The 16,092-nt window shown below is 43.3% G+C and overlaps 1 protein-coding gene across 29 annotated transcripts in view; it reads right to left on the bottom strand.

Annotated features, from left to right (window-relative positions):
• Positions 1-16,092, bottom strand: part of CADPS (calcium dependent secretion activator) — a 481,928-nt gene that overhangs the window by 62,542 nt on the left and 403,294 nt on the right. For 16 of the 29 annotated variants that reach the window (XM_086697711.1, XM_086697714.1, XM_086697721.1 and 13 more), the window contains 2 exons: positions 9,347-9,421; positions 8,372-8,455 (listed from right to left, as the gene is read on the bottom strand). In XM_086697711.1, coding sequence (XP_086553837.1) covers positions 8,372-8,455; positions 9,347-9,421 — 159 coding nt within the window. Of the gene's footprint in view, positions 1-8,371; positions 8,456-9,346; positions 9,422-10,312; positions 10,328-16,092 lie in introns of all 29 variants that reach the window. The other 13 variants (XM_086697709.1, XM_086697700.1, XM_086697704.1 and 10 more) reach the window with 1 other exon arrangement.

Genomic DNA, 16,092 nt, shown 5'->3' with positions numbered 1-16,092 from the left:
GGTGCTATTTCATGTGGCGTTTTTGTGGTGTCTAATATCATCTCAGGTACCAGGTGGTGTATCTCCTGTGCTTGGGAAACACTCAGGGATACGTTAGTAGAAAGGAAGAGGGAGGAGGAGGAAGAGGAAAAAGAGGGAGGCAGACACCACGCTGTTTGGTAGCCTTTGCCAATTCTGTGGTGCAAACGATTTGACCATGGTCAGTTTCAAGCTCCCGATGGGGCATCACTGAACGCAGAGCTGCGAAGAGATGTGGAGAAGTGGCTGTGCCCAGCAGGTAGGAACGGAGAAGATTCTAGTACAACACTGGAAACGCTGGACCAGAAAAATCTCAAACGTTCCTTCTGTCGCATGCCCTCTAGATAGCAACTTCCAGACAACAAGAGATAGGGTCTTCAAAAGAAGATCTTCCTATCTTTACAACTCCTAGCTTAATAGTTTACAAAAAGCAGTCATAGAAAACATGGTAGCAGATCAAGTGATTGGTTCTAGTACTCAGCACTCAGTGACGTAACCACAGTAATAACCACAATAATAACAAAAGCTAACAAGTATCAGATGCTTACCTCATCCCCGGTATATAACATTTTCTCACTTAACTCTAACAACGTCGCATAATTTAACTCTCATTATTATTCCCATTTTATAGGTCAGTAAGCTAAGGCCAGAGGTTAATTAATCTGTCCAGAATGATACTCCAGTAAGGGACAGAACTGGACGGACAAGTAACCTAGTTGCATAACGAAATAAACCTGATTCGACCTAAAATATGCACAGGGGATGGGTTATTCAAGTCTGGTTAACTGAATATTTTGATTCATAGGTATTCTAGAGGCTATGTGTGAAAGAAAAATTCTGGAAGAATTAAAACAAAACACTAAATGCTAAAATACACTAAACTTAATGGAAAACATCTCTGATGAATCCAAGTTTTGAGTATAAGAATGTGCCGAAATAGAAGCTACAGGAGAGTCTTGGTTGATCCTGTTCTGAGTAGTGATTTGGGTTGCTTAGGAGAAATGGTTAATAAGCCAAGGACTAAACAGGTGAGAAAATGGTTGAAAGTGCTAGATCAGGTGAACCTTCTTACAGGTGTAGGCTGAAGGTAAGACTAAGAAGGGGTATTTACTGAGCTGCCACAATGTGCCAGGAGACTGCTCACTATAGTTCTTTTTTTTTTTTTTTTTTAATTTTAAAATGTTTACTTAAAAAAAAAAATAAAATAAAATGTTTACTTATTTTGAGACAGAGAGAGAGGGAGACAGAGCACAAGTGGGGGAAGGGCAGAGAGAGACACACACACAGAATCCGATGCAGGCTCTGGGCTCTGAGCTGTCAGCACAGAGCCCGATGGGAAGCTCGAACTCATGACCTGAACCGAAGTCGGATGCTTAACCGACTGAGCCACCCAGGCGCCCCTGCTCATCATGGTTCTACTCATCTCATCCGCTCCCAGACATAGGCCCTAGCACCCCCACTCAACAGATGAAACAACTGAGGCTCAACAAATGGCCAGTAACTAGCCCGCATTTCTGTTAGCCTGGGCTTCACAATCCTCCCTCTCCCTCTCACTTTCTGGTGACCGGCGTCTCCCTGCAAGTGGTTTGGAGGTTAGGGCAGCATCTCTGACTTTTAATTTCAGAACAATTATCTCATGTTTGGAGCCCCACGTGTCTTCATTACGTCTTTCTTTCATGGCTGTCAGTTCTGTGACCTCGTCACTTAGCACCTGACGGTCTGAAGAAAATACCATGTCTGTCTTGTGTTCATCTGTCTACCAAAGAATTTAAAGGGGAATGGTTAACTTTGGATGCTTATTTTTTTTCTTCTTCTTCTTCTGAAAAAGCTTCTGAAGGGCTGCTTTGGACAGCAGGGTATGTTAATTGTCAGCTGTGTTTTCAAGGCATGAACTGGAAAGGAGGAGGATGTCCTACTAGGTGATAAAATTATCTGAAATAAACCCCAAAGTGGATGTCAAGTTCTGAGCCATTGGGGAGTGGCTGATGAAAGAAGTCGGTAGAAGGCACGGCAGATCGGTGTTTTACAGTTCTTGAACACGTCAGAGCATGGTGCTTTTTTGGTCTATGCGAACAAAAACCATTAGACAAAATAAGTCTTGCCTTCCGATGGTGGCCCAAAGCTTCAAAATCAGACTACAAACACAACGTCAGCCGGTAACAGTAGCTGGTCTCTCGGGGACCTCTCTTCCCTTCTCCAGCTAAATTAATTTTGATAATGCCCCTTGGCAAACCCTTAGATACCATAACCATGGGCAAGTTGCTTCATGATCAGGCTCCAGACTAGCTGCTCCCTAGCTCTATCCCTATTTTAGTCTGACATTTACCCGAGTCACAATGAACTTCTGGTTCCCACAATGCATGGGACCTTCGCTTCCTCCTCAGTGTCTTTGTGCCCTGCAACAATCCTTCTCTTATTTGCTACACCCATCAGACCTCACCTCAAACGCCATGGCCTCCCAGATGATGTTCGGTTCCTTCAGGCTACCGCCCCATTGCATCAGCTACTTCTCCCTCTCTCTGAAAACTTGCCACACGTGTGACTTACTTGTTGAGACTGTATCTCCCTAATGAGAATATATACTAAGAGGCATTATCCGTCTTGGTCATTGGTAAGCTCCCAATGCCTAGCAGCAAGTAAGTACTTAACAAACATGTGTTGAATGAAGGACTAATGTGAAACTGAAGATTATCTGGAAAGCACAAAAGAAGTAGGGGGCTTTTGAATGTCTATTCCTTTGGTTTTATTGCAAACCATGTGGCGGGTAAATTACTTACAAAATACTTTTACTGGTAAGGTGTGAAAAAAATAGAGGACTCTTTCCCTTAGAAATGGTATCGGTAAGTGGCTTGTTCCTGGGAGAGTCACGAATTGATTCCATTTATGAGTTTCTGTGCTTCTGTGGGGAATAACATTCTGAAGATAATAAAAGAGTAAATCTAAGGTGGAGTCTTAGTTGTTGTATGACTTTGGACAAAAAACTCAACTTCTCTCATCTGTAAAATGGGGATAATAATTGTATCAATTGCATAGGGTGATTGTGAGAATCGGATGAGAAAATGCATGTAAGTCACTCAGCACACTGCCTGGCACATAATATATGTTCAATAAAGGTCAGCTATTACCAACATGGTTGGTGCTTCTGTCTAAGGCAGGCACTTCCACTCTGAAGGGGGGAAGTCAACTGACTTGACTCACATGGATTCAGCATCTGATAATCTAAGGATGTTGCCTTCTGAAGGTAGACCAAGACCTCTCTGTCTACACCATCATCACCAGCCCATAGTATAAAAAGCCATGTCTCCTCTGCTGGGCATTCCCTGAAGCCAGAGCAAAAATGGGACATCGCTGGAGATAACAGTAACAATTACGAACACTCGCCCCATGCTAAAATTTGAACTGCTTCCTGACCAAAATAGTCTGTGCACAGAAGTGAATTCTTTTGATCCAGTTCTGGCTTTTGACCAAAGTGGCAGTCTTGTTCTTTGGCATGACCTCAAGAGCTCTGCACAAAAGCCGTCTACGCTGCTGGGTGATCCGCACTAACACCAGTCCTGGTCTCAGATTCTAGCAGGAAGAAGCATGTCTACTTTGTTTCATTTCTAAGTGACAAACCAATTAAAAGGCTGGCAAATGAAGAGGGAAAAAAGGTGGATGAGGGTAATTTGAGACCTAGGGGATTGTGCATACCGTAGTGTTTGGGCCCCTGACAGCTTTTAATAGGGCTTTACCCTGCCTGACCAGAGTGGCTTCCAGGGTTCCATTGTGACCATCTCAAATGGCTGGCTGGTTGGGGGAACCTGGAGTGAATTCTCGGGGCCTTCAGAGGATTTGAGGTAATTATTCTGTCTGCCAGGGGAGAGGGTGTGGGCTCCTCCTACATCATCACCCTTCCTTAAAGTCTCCAGAGGTTAGTGGGAGAGAGCATGCTGGTCGAACTAGAGGACTTAACCTCTCCAAGCCTCCGTTTCATTGTCTGCAGGCAGAAGAGCGTTGTTGGAACGGCAGCGTTCAGAGGATTCAATGAGAAAAATATATTTAAAGCACTTAGCCCTGTGCCAGGCACTTAGCAAGTGCTTAAAGAATAGCGTTGCTCCTGTAGCTATTTTAGACTTTGGAATTCATCTAATAAAACCATCATCATATTATGCCGAGGGGAACTGAAAGCCAAGGTGGGGTCCCATGTTCCAGGTCACACAGTTCCGGGGCCCCAGCCTGGGTCTCCCCTCTCCGGGCTTTTTGCTGGGTGCCACTGGCCTCTCAGGACCACTCGGCACAGAGGAACTCTTCAGGACCTCACCGCGAGGGACCTTCCACTTTGCTCCTTCCATTGAGTCTCCGCCCCCAGCAGGTGCTCAATCTCTAAGTCCTGTCCATGCTACTTCCAAACTATGCTGCAAAAATGCCTCCTGCTTTCCTGCCTCCTGGTCATTGCAATTGCTGCTCTGTCTAGAAGATTCTCCCCTCTCTTCAGCTGTGGCTGGCCCCTCTTGGTTTCAGTCCACGTCTCCTCCTCAGAGACCTTCCGTGACCATCCTAGCTGAAGCAACACTACCCCCCACCTCCTCTCTCTTTCTCTCCCTTTCTTTCCACTTTGTGGCCTGTATAGCACAACCCCTACCCTATACTTTTTTTTTTCCCTTTTTTATTGTCTGTCTCTCTTCCTAAATGTAAACTCCAAAAGGACAGAGAACATGTGTCCCTTGCTCACTGCTGTGTTCTGGCACCTAGCACCACAATAGCACTTGGTAAATACGTGCTGGGTGAACGAGTGAATGAGAGAATGAAGGAGCCAGTGGATTCCAGAACTAGCATATTTGTTAACACCTGGATAGGCCCAAGGAAAGGATTTTAATTTGTTCGGAGAGGGACCTAGGCACCTGCTTGTCGCCCTCCCTGGCCTCCTAAAAGAACAGCGTGAGGCTACCCACCAGACAAGGACCCTTCCAAGCAGGCAACCCACACAAAAGCACATCTTGCAGTCAGGGGAAATGGGCGGATAGTTGCTAATTGCGACTTCCAACTGGGCTGATCTTTCGAAAGTTCGAAAGGCGCCTGCCTCCAGAAATCCCAGGCTGCTCCTGCTGCTGAGGCTGCGGAGGGAGGAGAGGAGGGGCGCGCCTGGACGCCTCTTGGGCTGGCACGAAGAAGCCACATCTCCTCCTCCCTCCTCCCCCCCCCACCCCCCAGCTCCTCTCCAAGAGAGGAAGCAATGCAGATGGAGACGAGAAATAAATATTCCTGCCTGCTCCGTGCCACTGCAGACGTTTTCCAAAATGTCTGGCTTGGACCATGAAACCAAGCCCACCCAGGAAAGGAGGCGCTCAGCGGGAGAAAGAGGGGGAAAGGGTGGCATATTTGTCGATACTTGTCAGCTTTCCGGGGGGCACAGCACATGGCTCAGCCTTGGCAGCCCCGCTGAGGTGGGGACGTGGTAAGTGCACAGTAATACTTGAAAGATTGAATCCGAGATGGGAGCAGTGCTAAGGGAAGCCTTGCCAGGGCGTCGGCACCTTCTCGACGCCTTTGTCCAGGGTCCCGGGACTCACAGCTGGCTCTCTCATCGTTGGTTCCCAGGCTCTTCCCACGACGCCTGCCGCCCCTGCTCAGCTCTTTCCCTTCCCCTCCACTCCACTCTGGCGTGAGTCACACAACTGGGCCGCAGGAAGTCTTCAAAGGCCCCTTGAAATTTGGGCAGGAGCTCAGCATCCACGTGTGCAGATGGATAGTCCTGCCACTTCTGAGCACAGCTCGTGTTCTCCAACGCTGGAATACCAGCAGGAGATGAGAACAGAGGCTGCAAATGATAAGTGGGTGCTTTTGGCCGTGGGACGGCCAAGTGTGTGGGAGAAGTGTCACTAAGGAAGGGAAGTCACAGGCCCAGCAACAGGCACCCAAGTGTTCTGCAGTTACGGGGACTTCACTAGGCATGCTGCGAGGCTGCAAAATGTCTCCGAAAATGGAGAGGAGAGCATGAGAATTTCAGCTTGAAAACTCCTCAGAGGATATGCTAGGCCTTCTTTGTGTCTCACCCTCTCGTGAGACTCCCCCTGGTACCCCGTCCCGCACGGCTGCCATGGACCACCTTCCGCTAGTTCTCTGGGTAAGTCAGTCATTAGGGTGGGGCCTAACGGATGGGCTGAGTTCTGCTCCGTGAAGAGCAGAGGGGCTTTCCCGGTTTGCACTGGTTCGAGTCCAGGGCGGTAAAAACACTTGCTCGAAATGAAGACTCAAAGAAAGTGGAAGCTTTTGTGGGTGTCAGGGGAATGTTTTCCAGAAGAATTCTGCCTCTTTCCACCATTTCCATGACTTCACTGAGGGATGAAAGATTATCGAATATTTCCCACTCATCTGCCCATCTGCCTTCCAGTGCTAAGGCAACTGCCAGCTGAATCCCACTCTCTCCAGGAAGTTCTTCAATGGTGGGGGATGGGGGGGGGCGCGGGGGGAGCTGGCAGAAGACCTGGATCCCTGTCTCCACTCTGCCCATTGCTGTGTGACCTTAGACAAATCACTTGCCCTCTCTGGGCCTTGTTTTTATTGTTGCTGTTGTTTGTTTGTTTGTCAAAGGAGTGGCCGGATTGGTTTCCTTTCAGCTGTGACACATTGTGGGTGGTTCTACGGAGTGATATTGGGTAGATTTCCTGTTGTCACCATCCTCTGGCCCGCCCCACCGTTACCACTAGATTCTGGGAACTGGGGCCACCACACTTCTGGGGTTGAGTTCATTCCTTACACGTGGGGAAGTTGAGAGCTGCTAAGGAAAATATCCTGGATATGTGGATACATGGATACTATCTAGAATTGTTTTAAATGTCTTCTGTCTACCTGTCCCTTAATTCCCAGAAAATCTAATGCGCGGGAAATACCAATGTAAGGCATATTTAGGAAGAACTTGTGTGCATGGTTGTTTGCACTGTATAATAATCATGTTTTATCATCTTTTATTAAAAGTAGCCTCCATTTGTTGAGAACTTACTTCGTGCTAGGACTCTGCTAGACTCTTCACTTACATTATTATCTCCCCAACAGCTCATCCCAGCAGATGTTATCCACTCCTCACTCCCATACATCATGGTAGTTGGCCATAATTAACACACATATGCCAACACCAAAACCAAAATTATATAATAGCGCCCCTCCCCAAGGCCAAAAGCAAACCCAAAGCACAACTGAGACTCGGAGAGGATGAGACAGCTACTCAAGATCACATAGCTGGTTAATCCTGGCAACAGGATATGAAGCCGGTTCTGCCAGATCCCAAAGATGATGATGATATGCTACCTCCTACCCTGTGCTGGGCCTCGTCTTGGCATTCAATGCCTTTCTAGGAGATTCTTCATACATTAATGCTGTTTTAAAGACGCAGGGATAGTAGGTCTTAAATTGATTGCCTTTCTTATGTCAGAGGAAAACAGCTGGCCTCAGAGCGAGCAAAAACCCAGCTATCAGAAACGTCAAGAAAAGATACAGTTGTCATCGCCACCGAGCACAGAAGGTGGGAGAACAAGGCCCCCAAAGCAGCCCCTTTACGGTGACCATCTCCATTGGTCATTGACCTGCAGAGAATGAGGCTGGCTTCCGCCCACAGCCAAACTCACTTCTATGCCCATGCCCGATCCTGGCGCAGAATTAGAGCCCCTCACAATCTGTACGGACCCAGTCATGTGCTTCAGAGGTTGTAGACTCCAGTGTTCCCAAGCCCAGGCAGGTACACGAATGACCGAAACAGCCAGGTGCTACAGGAAACTGGCAAACGACTGTCTGGTCAATGGGGCCCACGGTGACCAGCAGACCACTGGTCTGAGATGCTCAGAGCTCTTAAGTGTCCCTTTTATAAAGAAAGCCTGGAATATGGACATCTCCGTGAATCCTCCCGCGTTGTAAATATAGGCAACTAATTCAGTTAGGAAAAGTGTACCTGACCCAGTGAGGACCAAATAAAACGTATTCGAAAGCTCTGTCTGACCTGTAGGTCTCTATTTGCAACGTTTAAATTTTACAGACGGGCAAGTGGTGACCCAGAAACATTAAGTGATTTTCCTGAGCTAACTAACACGGGCTCGGGCCAGCAACTCTCTTTTGGGTGTATACATATGGAGACGTATGTGTATGTGTGTGTACATGCATATACATAACATACATATTGTGCATTCTCAAGTGAAAGAAATGATTTTGGATCACCTGCGGTTATGAAAGGTCCTGCTTATTGTCATGTTATATTGGTGGCTGACCTTAATTCACATGCACACACAAACCAACACCAAAATGACACATTGGCACCCCTCCCCTAAACCAAAACCCAAACCCACACTAAAACAAAAACCAGGCAAGGAAGAAGCTCTTTACTTACGGTAAATGACAAAAAAGAAGAAAACAAAGTCCCTTCGTCATATCTGGATAATTTTGCCAGTACTCCTTCCAAGATAGTAACGAACTAGTAAAACAGCAAAAAAAATAGATATATATATATATTATTTCAAACTCTAACTGTTCACACTAAGGAGCAACATTCCCAACCAGCCAGAGACTAGCAGTGACCTCGCTTGCTTTTGCGTTCTAAAATATTATTTGATTCCCGCTTTTGGGGAGAGGAATAGATTGCTTTCACAGAGAAATATTTGACTTATCCGGCTTTCTCTTCATTATTATGTGATTGCAAATACAGAGTGTTACAGAAGTACAAAGTGACAAAATATTATTGAGTTGCATACAGCATGCGATAATATTAAATGCACTTTTCAAAATCCAAAACTGCGCAAAGCAGTTTTTACGTTACATATTAGCACTACATTTAATCCAATCTATTTTTATTTGTATTTTATCAGTAATTTGGGGGAAACAGAAGTTTAGCACTGGCAAATATAAATGTCTTCCCATTCAGCATTACTTAGTTAAAATTCTATAATTCATGAGGGTGACTGAAATAGCTTTATCTGACTTTTATGTTTTATTATGACTCTCACTGCATGAGAAACGAGGGAAAAGGGGGTTTTCAGGATGGCAGAATTCCTTATTACCGTTTAACTTTCTGTATTTAAAATCTAACTTTGTCAGCGCTGAAAAACAAAACAAACACTTATCCTATAACCTAGTCGGGGGACAATTTCTTATTAAGTTAACACACGCCACTTCATCAATTCATCTTCACGCGGCTTGCAATCATCAGAAAAAATCATTCTGACTTGAGCCTGGGTGATGTACGATCTTGTTTCCTGAGAAATACAAGTATCCAGCTGAACTTTTTAACGTGTTACATTTTAATGGGAATGCAGATCTAACAAAGCAATGTTCGCAATGAAACATTTCACCTGAAGCTGAAGGTTACCTTTGCAACCAAGAGTGTTATCATTTCTTTAACAGCTTCTTCAATTAGTTCATCTATTTTTGAATGGTATTGATGCTGAGGAACACAGAAAGACAAATATTAGCATGTTTGGGAGGTGAGGGCATTGCATCCGTCAGTAATTTTTAGACAACACAATTTATAAAGCAAGCCTGGCCCGTAGACCCAGTTCATTTCCATAGTCCCAGACGCAGCCGTAAGATTGTGACTCCAGGTCTTTGATGAAGAGAGATCTGAAGCTCTTAAAAAAAATTACCAGCCACATGGCTGCTCACCCAAGGCTTTGGATGGCTTTGATATGTGTAGATACATACACACGATTACAAACAGCACGCATGGAATGGCTTCATGGCCTAGCGGTGTATTGATCTGGAACTTACAAAATAAGATAGCACAACAATTTAATACAGGGGATGAAAAGTTATCTTTGGAAAACTGCCGGGGGATGTGACTCAGAATTTGACCAAGACACTGTGATGGATTTCGCAAAAACTTTTCTAAAACCCTCTGATACTTGGGGTTAACGCCTCAGAGCCCACTGGTTCTCTAGATATTGACTCAGTGTGGAGGCAACGTTTTTTTTGTTTTTTGTTTTTTGTTTGTTTGGTTCTTTTTTTCTGAGCCCTTGCGACAGCCACTCATTTTCTCCATTCATGGATACAGAGATCCAGGTTTAGAGCCTCTGCTAAGACTCCTGTTAAGTTTTTCAATTTCTCTAACGGCCGCTGTCGATTAAATTTAAATAGTAATGTGAAAACAAACCCCCACACAAACAAAAATCTGCTGTAAATGCCAGGAAAAAAGGAAAAGTGATTTCAACAGAAAATACTGTATGCCAGTTCCTTGACATTTATTAGATCATTTTAGTATCCATTCGAATTATTCCATATTCCTTAATAAAAAATAACAATGCAAAGCACTGCTATTTGGAAAGGAAAATGCACTTACCCACTCTTTAGCAAACTTTCAGAAGGATGATTAATTAGGAATAGAAAAAAAAAGGAACAGTGCAAATAAAGATTAGGACAAAAGGACACATGAGAAAACGAAAATTAAGCAAACCATTCAAAAAGCTATGAAAACATACAGAAATAATAAGCCACGGGAACGTGGTCTGATATTCTGATAACTGGCAATCAGAATTAATGAAAGTGAGTGAAGGGATATGAATTCAGTTAGTTCATTAAAAGTCACAGGGGAATTTTGTTTGTAATTGGAAGACCTAGATAAAGTCCCAGTGCAAAGTTGGGAAATCATGTAGCCTAAGAAAATGTAGTTCAGTTTCCTCATCTGTAAAAGAACAGATTAATACCACTAACTGGTCACAACCAATGTGGGGGGTAGAAGGAGAACCAAGTACAAACACTGATCTTGGAAAGAGAATGAAGCAAACCCTGTTTAAAGATATTTAGCAGGTCTGTTCTTTTATTTATTATTTATTATTATTATTTAAAAACCATTTCCTGGCAGTTCTGCTCTCAGATTCAGAGATCTATTTTTTAAATGTTTATTTATTTGTGTGTGTGTGTGTGAGAGAGAGAGAAAGAGAGAGAGAGAGAGAGAGCATGAATGGGAGAGTGGCAGATACGGAGAGGAAGACACAGAATCAGAAACAGGCTCCAGGCTCTGTGCTGATAGCACAGAGTCCGACTTGGGGCTTGAACTCGGGACAGTGAGATCATGACCTAGGCTGAAGTCAGATGCTCAACCGACAGAGCCACCAAGGTGCCCCTCAGAGATCTATTTTGAAGGTCAAGTGAGGGTCTAAGCTGTGAAAACATGTTGTAACCATAATTGCAACTCCAATACTATTTGTTCAATTTCATAAAGTAGAGGCCAAGGGTAGGGAGATATGGTCCTTACTGCTCAACTCTCTCATTTTCATTCCCTTTCAGTTGATTAGAGGAAAAACAATAAAGCAAAAAGGGTCCATGTTGCACAGCCCTGATGAAATCAGGACCCACGCTGGCTCTCCCGCTAGCTTCATGAAGGGATTTACTAGTAAGTGGCATAAACCTGAAGCTGAATGCAAAAAACTATCTGCAGAATTCTGTGCTAGAAACACAAAGAAAGATGTCAGAGCAAAAGAATTCAGGAATATTGACAGGGCTCCAAATTCATTTTTAGGTCTTGAGATAAGATCCAGTATCACATGCTTACTTTCCTCCTCATGTGACTGTCTCACTCTGCTTGATTTTCTTTGGATTACTATAAATGATCCACGTTGATTAATTATGAGACTTAACTAACTCAGAAAAGCAAGTTGTAGGCAAAATAATACAATCTGAAATGTGAAGCGGGGGGCTTCTAACCCAGCAAAGAACATCACTGAGAATAGAAACGTTCTCTTGGAACACTTGGCTGACATGGTGAGCAGAGACCATTGTAGTCGTTATCCATGTACCGGGAGAGATACAGGCTCATGGTCTGAGGTGTTAGTAATGCCATTTTTTTTTCTTGAAAAGCAAATATGCTTTCTCTTCACAGGTGGGGGAACCTCAAACCTTTTCATTCTCGAAGGAATCCACACTAAAGTATATGGAGACATGGTGGGTGTTTGGAACCTCCTCCCGCCTTCAATTTTTCCATGACAAACCTGCCCTGACCTCCCTGCAGAGAATTCCACTGTCTCTCCCTTTCACTCTGGACAAATACTGTTATCGTTACTCCTGTCTACGTCCCTCCCCCCCGCCCCCCGTTATGAAAAGGTTGTTTTGATAAATAAACAAAACTTAGTTTGGGAAAGATAGTCCACCAGGGTCATATCCGCTCTGCTTAACATGCACTAAAGGGCTGGATATCAAAGCAGTCCCCATTTTTAGACAAGTAAGTACAAAATGCACGCATTTGTTTTTACCAAATTCTCCCCAAACTTATTGATTAACCAGCTTTTCCAGGGCAATAGTGAGCACTTCATTCTGCTCTTTCTGGGGAGATTATCTGTTCCACGCAGATGTGAAGCTCCATGAAGGGGAATAAATACCACTGGGGCATCTTTTAATTACCATCCCCACAATAAGATTATCTTGCCACAAAGTCTCCTGAAGTCTGCATCCCAATATGGGTACAAAGAGGGATCCTTCCTATTTTTGCATTTTCCAGTTCCCTCTCCCAGCATCATTGGATTGGCTTTACCCTGGTAATAATAATAATGATAATACCCATAAGTTATATTCTGGGGCACTAGATCATGATAATACCAAGGGAACCGCTAATCTTCAATGGTATGGAAAGTTTGGAGTTCACTTCTGCTTCTGATGAGCTAGGCTGCTGCAAATTCACAATCACTTTGTAAAAATCATTCCACTTGACTTCCTGTACTGCACATTTTGCCTTGTCATGGAACAGATTGTGTGTATGTTGTCTTTCTGTTAAGACCATCTGACCTTGGAAATGAGATGAAAACACACTAGACCAAGTGAGAAACTATTTAATACACAATTTCCTTTCTACTGGTGCTTTGAAAATTTTAATGAAAAAATAAATATTTAAGATGGAAAAGTATGGTTAACAAATGCTTCAACAGCTGTTTTTAGATGAGACTTTACCCTGGTGATGAAATTAAGGAAGTGATCTTAAAATTGGAGGATACCGTATCACCTGGCCAAGTCACTAGTCTAAAACACTTTGAGGGAGTTGGAATCCAGGTGGAAGCAGGTATTATAACTAGATCTGGAATGTGAGCTTAATATCCCAAACTCACAAAGCGAAAACTACACAAAAACATTGAACTTTCTGTCTGTTCTACCAATTTCCAGTCATCTTTGGCCAATCTCATTTTTATAATTCCAGTGACTTTGGAGATGAATATCCCAATCCTGCAAAGTGAGAAAAATTAAGGAGAGGCTATTTGCATGAGACTTCCCATTGAAGTTCTACTCAAGGTCACAGGCAAGGTCCCTCAGAGGAAGTACAGATATACTGAAAATTGTATCTGGCTTCGTTCAGACTATTCTCGGTCATTTGGTATTCTAAGGTCAGCAGAGCCCTCTAGTCCCATGAGCTGGTCACTTAGGTGTCTCTGATTCAATTATACTAAGGAGAAATGGCATAGCAGTTCTCTCTAGAATGGTCTGGGAAACTGAGTCTTAGGATAAGAGCCAGAGACTAGAATGCAGTATTGGATGAGCCCTTAATAAAGATCATTTGGTCTTGGAGGGGGATGTAGGGGTTCAGAAAAAATAGGAAGTGTTAACCAGCCTCAGTTATTGTTTTCATAAAAAAAGAATGTTGAATTGTTTGAAAGGGATACATGATGTGTTTTCTACTTTATCAAATAGAATACTATCCCGGAAGAAGTAGGTACTGCTGTTTAACCTCAAAAATGTTACTATTTGAGCATATCCCAGACAACATTCTAATCTGACATCCAGAAATTAGGGAGCTTTATCCTCAGCTTTTACGAGCTACATATCTCTCAAAGGCTTTGGGTTGCATGCTATATCTTTCATTTGATAAATGATGACAGTTAGGTTGTAACAGTAAGGGACTTGATCAAGGTCACAGAGTTTGGCAGCTAACGTATAGCACCCATAAGATGTACTTATTAAGCCACTGGACAACTTGTTCTTCAAGAAAACCAAAACTCCAAGGTTAAGCCAAGGTCATTTTACTGTAGCACAGAAGTGATTCGTGGGAATGGTAAGAACAGGGTCCCTTTGTGACAAAACCTACTTGCTATTTTTTATCATATATCTCCAACTGGGGTCTACAGTTAGACCTAACAAGGTCATCATGCCCCCTGAAATGTGAAATTGTGTGAAAGTATTTTTTCCCCTGGGAATTGGTTCCATAAATTTCATCAAATTTTCAGTGGAGCCTGTGACAATAACCCCTGCTCTCCAACATACACTACTGTCCCCAAGCCCCAGTTCAAAAAAAAAAAAAAAAAAAAAAAAAAGGAGAAAAGCTCAGAGTGACTTGGCTTATTTGGAAGGATTACTTAGCATCTGGCCAGGTATGTGGAGTTCTTTACATGTGGCCACAACTGAGTTAATCTGAAGTCATAAGAGCTGCTGAGGGAAAAGGAGGCCAATCTAGTGCAACAACCCTTCTCATCCTGGAATGGTGTCATCCTTGTGAAACTCAGTTGAAATGGACATCTCAGGAAGCTCCAAGGGGAAAGAGATAAATGGGACTCCATCAAACTTAAAACAAAACAAAACAAAAACAAAACTACTGTGTTTTAAAGGATACTACCAAGAATGTGAAAAAGGCAATTGGCAGAACCAGAGAAAAGAGTTGCAAATCCTATGTATGATAATGGTCTAGCGTCCACAATACATAAAGAACTCTAACAACTAAACAATAAAAAGAATTTAATTTTTTAAATGGGCAAAGGATTTGAATAGATATTTCTTCAAAGAAGATACACAAACGGTCAGTAGGCACATAAAAGTATGACCAACATCACTGCAAATCAAAACCACAGTGAGATACCACTGCACACACACTAGAATGGCTATAATAAGACAGACCACATGACCCAGGAATCTCAATTCTAGGTAGATATTCAAGACAATTGAAATCATAGGTCCACACGAAAACTTGTACTTTGAATGTTCATGGCAGTGTTACTCATAGTAGCTAAAAAGTAGAAACAACTCAAAAGTCTATCAACTGATGAATTGGTAAATATGATGTGGCATAACCAAGTAATAAAACATTATTCAGTATAAAAAGGAACAAAGTGCTGATGCCTGCAACAACATGAGTCTTGAAAATACAATGTCCTACGAAAGAAACCAGTCACAAAAGGCCACATGAGATTCCATTTATATGAAATGTTCAGAATAGGCAAGTCTTAGAGACAGAAAGTAGAGTGGTGGTTACCCAGGGCTGGGGAGGGAGGGTTGGGCAACTATTATTAATAAGTCAGGTGTCTTTTTAGGGTGAAGGAAGAATCCTAAAACTGATAGTTGTTATGGTTGCATAGCTTTGTGAATTGAATTGTATACTTTAAAAGGCTGAAATGTATGGCATGTGAATTACATCTCAATTTTCAGAAAAGGAGCTCAAGGGGAGAAAAATTCATGAGGGACAGAATTTTGGAAAATTTGAACTCAAAGGGATCTGAATGAACATGAGAAATCACCAAAAGCAGGATTTTTCAAGTGGGATCCGTGAAGCCTAAGAGCATTCAGGTGGGCAGCAAAGAAATGCAGAGGTGGAAAGGAACCTGGTAGTTTGAGCACGAGGACCCTCTTCTTTGACCCCCTGCCCTCTGCTTTATCCAGAGCAGCTCTAATCTTATTTGTTTCACATGCTGGCTTTTTTGGTAAGGTTTGAAGAACCGATTCTGCAGCTCAAAATAGCCTGAAATAAATTAGAATAGGGCCATCATTTTACAGATGAGAAAACTGAAGTTCAGACAGGCTGAGTGACTTAACGAGCATAACCCAAGCCTTCCTCAGGAGGCTGTCCTTCACGTGTGGCCCCTAATCTTAACTCCTTCTTGGATCCAAGCCTCCAGACCAACGATTCTCAAACTGTGGTCTCCAGACCAGCCAGCAGCATCAGCATCACTGGGGAATTGGTTAGAAATGCAAATTCTTGGGTCACACCCCAGACCTACCAGAAACTCTTGGGGTGAGACCCAACCACTGGGTTTTAAGAAGCTCTCTCAATGAGTCTGATGCCCACTGAAATTTTGAGAACCACTGCATTTGCCCCCAGTGCCTAGAACATAACCCCCAAGGAAATGTCCCTCAAAAGGAAGTAAGTTGGGA

This window comes from Puma concolor, chromosome A2, assembly GCF_028749965.1.
Source record: "Puma concolor isolate L17-30 chromosome A2, mPumCon1.1.hap2, whole genome shotgun sequence".
NCBI classification, from domain to species: Eukaryota; Metazoa; Chordata; class Mammalia; order Carnivora; family Felidae; genus Puma; species Puma concolor.
This window is presented reverse-complemented; position numbering and strand designations above follow the sequence as displayed.